Below are 4022 nucleotides of genomic sequence, written 5' to 3' on the forward strand. Positions count from 1 at the left end.
CTTAAGTAGTTGTCACAGCTACTTCAGAGCTATTTTGTTATTGAAAACAATGGTCACTATCATTTCTCCCATTTTAATAACATGAAAAAAGCATATTTCCCATATGATTTGTGGAGAAAATTTGGAAATAAAGTCAAAAAAGAAGGGGCAAGAGCCACCTGCAGTTCCATTACTTACAGACGAGCATCTTGTAATCATTTTTCTATATACACATATTTTTTAAAAAATGACTGCATCATCATGTCTGGGGCTACCTGCATGGTTCTGGCTACTCAGCATGCAAAGATGCAGACAGTCTCTCTCACACACACACTACCCTGGAGCCTGTAGGGTGGTGGAAGACAGCCCTGGAGTGGAGGTGGGCACAGGAGGCAGCTCAGGCTGGGGCACGGGGCCACGACCTTGCCATCTGCACTCTGGTATAAGAGAGAGTATTTGTCATAATAATTCAGGCAGGCCCGTCCCTGCCCTCTTCTCTCACCTCCCCTTACAAAAGTGCTCATTCGCCTCTTGGTTCATCTGTGATTTGGCAGGATGACATCATTGATGATGTTGACAGCTTTCTCGCTGCAGCAGAGACCCTAAAGGAGAGAGGTGCATATAAGATCTTTGTGATGGCAACTCACGGCCTACTGTCTTCTGACGCCCCTCGGCTGATTGAGGAGTCCGCTATCGATGAGGTAATGGGCACGTGTACTCATAGATGCCTGGCACTTTGGCACGTCCTGATCCTTAGTTATAGACGGCAGGTATGGGAGTGAGCTCTTTTGTAGTTAAAATGGATTCAAAGGGTGGGTTACATTTGGATTTCATTGAATATAAGTCTCTAATGCTGGACATGGTGGCGTGCACCTGTAGTCTCATCTACTTGGGCGGCTGAGATGGTGATGGACTGTAGTGCCCTATGCCAATTGGGTGTCTGCACTAAGTTCAGTATCAATATGGTGACCTCCCAGGAGTGGAGGGGCCACCAGGTGGCCTAAGGTGTGGTGAGCTGGCCCAGTTTGGCAACAGAGCAGGTTAAAACTCCTGTGCTGATCAGTACTGGGATCGCACCTGTGAATGGTCACTGTACTCCAGCCTGGGCAACACAGTGAAACCCTGGTCTCAAAAAAAAAAACAACCCAACTCTAACACTACCACTTTTTTTAGATAACAGATTGAGATATAATTCATATACCATGTAATTCACCCACATAAAGTATATAATCTGATGGGTTTTAGAATGTTCAGGGTTGTATAATCATTATCTCAAGTCAATTTTAGAACATTTTATTTTCCTGGAGAGAAACTCTACATGCATTAGCAATTACTCCACATCATCTCTGCGTTGCCCAAGCCCCTGGCGGCCATGGAGCTGCTTCCGTCTCTGTAGAGTCGCCTCTCCTAGGCGTTTCCTATGAACGAGATACAGCATGTGGGCTTCCGTTTCTGGCTTCTTTCACTCAGCATATTTTCCTGGTTTGTCCGTGTTGTAGTGTCGCTCAGTACTTCATTCCTTTTTATGAGTGAATAATACTCTCTTGCATGAATAGACCATATTTTGTCTCTCTTTCCATCCATGGATGGAAATTTGGTTTGTTCTACTTTTTTACTATTATGAATAATCAGCTTTGAACATCTCTATGGAAGTTTTTGTGTGGGCAGTGTGGTTTTAATTCCCTTGGTTATATACCTAGGATTGAAATGGATGGGTCATATACTGACTTTATGTTTTAACGTTTGAGGAACTGCCAGGCTATTTTTCCAAAGCAGCTGAACCATTTTACATCACCAGCAGTGATGGTTTGGTTTTTTTTTTGAGACAGAGCCTCAAGCTTGGTTCTAATTAATTTCTCTACATTCTCACCAACACTTGTTATTATCTCTCTCTTTAGTTATATCTGTCCTAGTAGGTATGAGGTTATCAGATCTTAGCCACATGCAGTGGCCCCCACCTGTCAACCCAGCACTTTGGGAGGCTGAGCCGGGAGGATCACTTGAGGCCAGAAGTTCAAGACTACCCTGGGCAACATAGTGAGACCACATCTCTAAAATAAGAAAACTAGCTGGATGTGTTGGTGCACACCTGTAGTTCCAGCTTCTCAGGAGGCTAAGATAGGAGGATTACTTAAGTCCAGGAGTTTAAGACTGCAGTGAGCTATGATTGTGCCATGACAGTCTAGCCTGGTGACAGAACTAGACCTTGTCTCTCTCTTTTTTTTTTTTCCCTAAGACAGAGTCTTACTTTGTTACCCAAAGTAAAGTGGCATGGTTATCAGCCTACCTCACAGCAATCTCAAACTCCTGGACTTAAGCGATCCTTCTGCTTCAGCCTCCCAAGTAGCTGGGACTATAGCCACCTGCCACAACACCTGGCTAGTTTTTCTATTTTTAGTAAAGAGTGGGGTCTCCCTCTTGTTCAGGCTGAAGAGAGATGAACAAGGCTGAACAAAAGGGAGTCTAGAACTCCTGAGCTCAAGCTATCCACCTGCCCAGGCCTCCCAGAGTCCTAGGATTACAGCTGTGAGCCACTGTGCCCTGCTAGACTTTGTTTCTAAAAAATTAAAAAAATAAATCTTAACCTAAGAAACGCAGATAGGTTCATATTAACTGGAAATGTGTTAGAGGGTAGACAGTCTTCCTATCTAGTAGAACCTCAGAGATTTCAGAGTGTGTCACATTTTCAGACCAAAGCACAGAGCTGTTGGTATTTTGACGCTCTTGGTTTTTTCCTCTTGATTCACAGGTGGTGGTGACCAATACAATTCCACATGAAATCCAGAAACTCCAGTGTCCGAAGATTAAAACTGTGGATATCAGCATGATCCTGTCAGAAGCAATCCGTCGGATTCACAATGGGGAGTCCATGTCCTACCTTTTCAGAAACATAGGTTTAGATGACTAAGAGCTCTTCGTTTTTAAAATTCCCCAGGGCCAAACTGGAAACCTGTGAGTGATGCCGTGAGGGCACGTGCTCAGTGGGTGTGTCCCACAGGAATGCTGTGCTCTGTCCTCCTGCCCCTGTGCCCTGTCTTCTCATTGATTCCTATGAAGATAGACCAACTTTCTACGTCAGTTTGGGTGTTTGTGGGTTTGGGGGACAATTTTTATAAAATAAATACTTTATTCTCCTCTTAAATAAGATCTGGTGTTTTTTTAGTTTATTTAAAAATAACTTGGAGTAAGATTTTTAAGCTCACAAACAGCCTTTTTCCAAAGTTGCTTGAGCCAAATGCTTTAAAAAAGGTACTAAAATGGTCTACTGTATGATTCCTATAGTTGAAAAGCCGAAAAGTTACACTGTTGAATCCAGTAAATGACATTTTTAGAAATGCTTTTATAGCAAGCCTATGGAATATGTGATTGTATTTATTTTCTGCAACTGGAGACAGAGTAAACTCTTGTGTTTTTGTGTGTTTTTTAAAACTTTGTGTTTGGCAACTGTTTTATAACTAAAATAAAATGAAAGCTGAGTAAACCTCTATGGGTGTTGAAATGCTTACAGTTTGCTTTTTCTTTTGCTACTTTTTGGGGGATACAGTAGTTTCTTGAGGATGTAATATTCCCTGTCCTGACAACTTGTTAAACACCCTGAGAGTTTCTGGTGTGGAGTTAGAGGAACAGGAGAGGAGTTTGGATGTCAGGATGAGGCAGCACAGGGCACAAGCTGCCACCCAGTCTCTGCTTCTTTTGCCACAGTCCTGCCATCGTTCACAAAGGTCATGCCACTGATGCTCTGAGGGGACTGTCCCAAAAGGCAACTGATGTGACCCTTGTCAGTGTTCTAAGTATGGGCTGTGTTAGTTTAGAGTTTAGAGCGCGGAACTTCCACCTTAGTGTTTATTTGAAACAGCTCCTCTGTCCTGGTGCCCCGGGAATTGGACCAACATGTCCTGCCCCTAGGGAGGACAGTGTAGACGCTGTCACAGAGAGTAACGTTCCAGCCCTCCCAGACGCCTCAGACCGGGAGGACAGTGTAGACGCTGTCACACAGAGTGACGTTCCTGCCCTCCCAGACGCCTCGGACCGGGAGGACAGTG

The 4022-nt window shown here is 44.0% G+C and overlaps 1 protein-coding gene across 4 annotated transcripts in view; it reads left to right on the forward strand.

Annotated features, from left to right (window-relative positions):
• The window catches only part of PRPSAP2 (phosphoribosyl pyrophosphate synthetase associated protein 2), a 63697-nt gene extending 60294 nt beyond the window's left edge, over positions 1 to 3403 (forward strand). For 3 of the 4 annotated variants that reach the window (XM_012806043.2, XM_023513992.1, XM_023513993.1), the window contains 2 exons: positions 534 to 680; positions 2729 to 3403. In XM_012806043.2, coding sequence (XP_012661497.1) covers positions 534 to 680; positions 2729 to 2887 — 306 coding nt within the window. In that variant the 3' untranslated portion in view covers positions 2888 to 3403. The remainder of the gene's footprint in view (positions 1 to 533; positions 681 to 2728) is intronic. The other variant, XM_023513991.1, reaches the window with a different exon arrangement.
• The last annotated feature ends 619 nt before the right edge of the window (positions 3404 to 4022 follow it).

Source organism: Otolemur garnettii, unplaced genomic scaffold (assembly GCF_000181295.1).
Source record: "Otolemur garnettii isolate 467f Iridium unplaced genomic scaffold, OtoGar3 scaffold00046, whole genome shotgun sequence".
NCBI classification, from domain to species: Eukaryota; Metazoa; Chordata; class Mammalia; order Primates; family Galagidae; genus Otolemur; species Otolemur garnettii.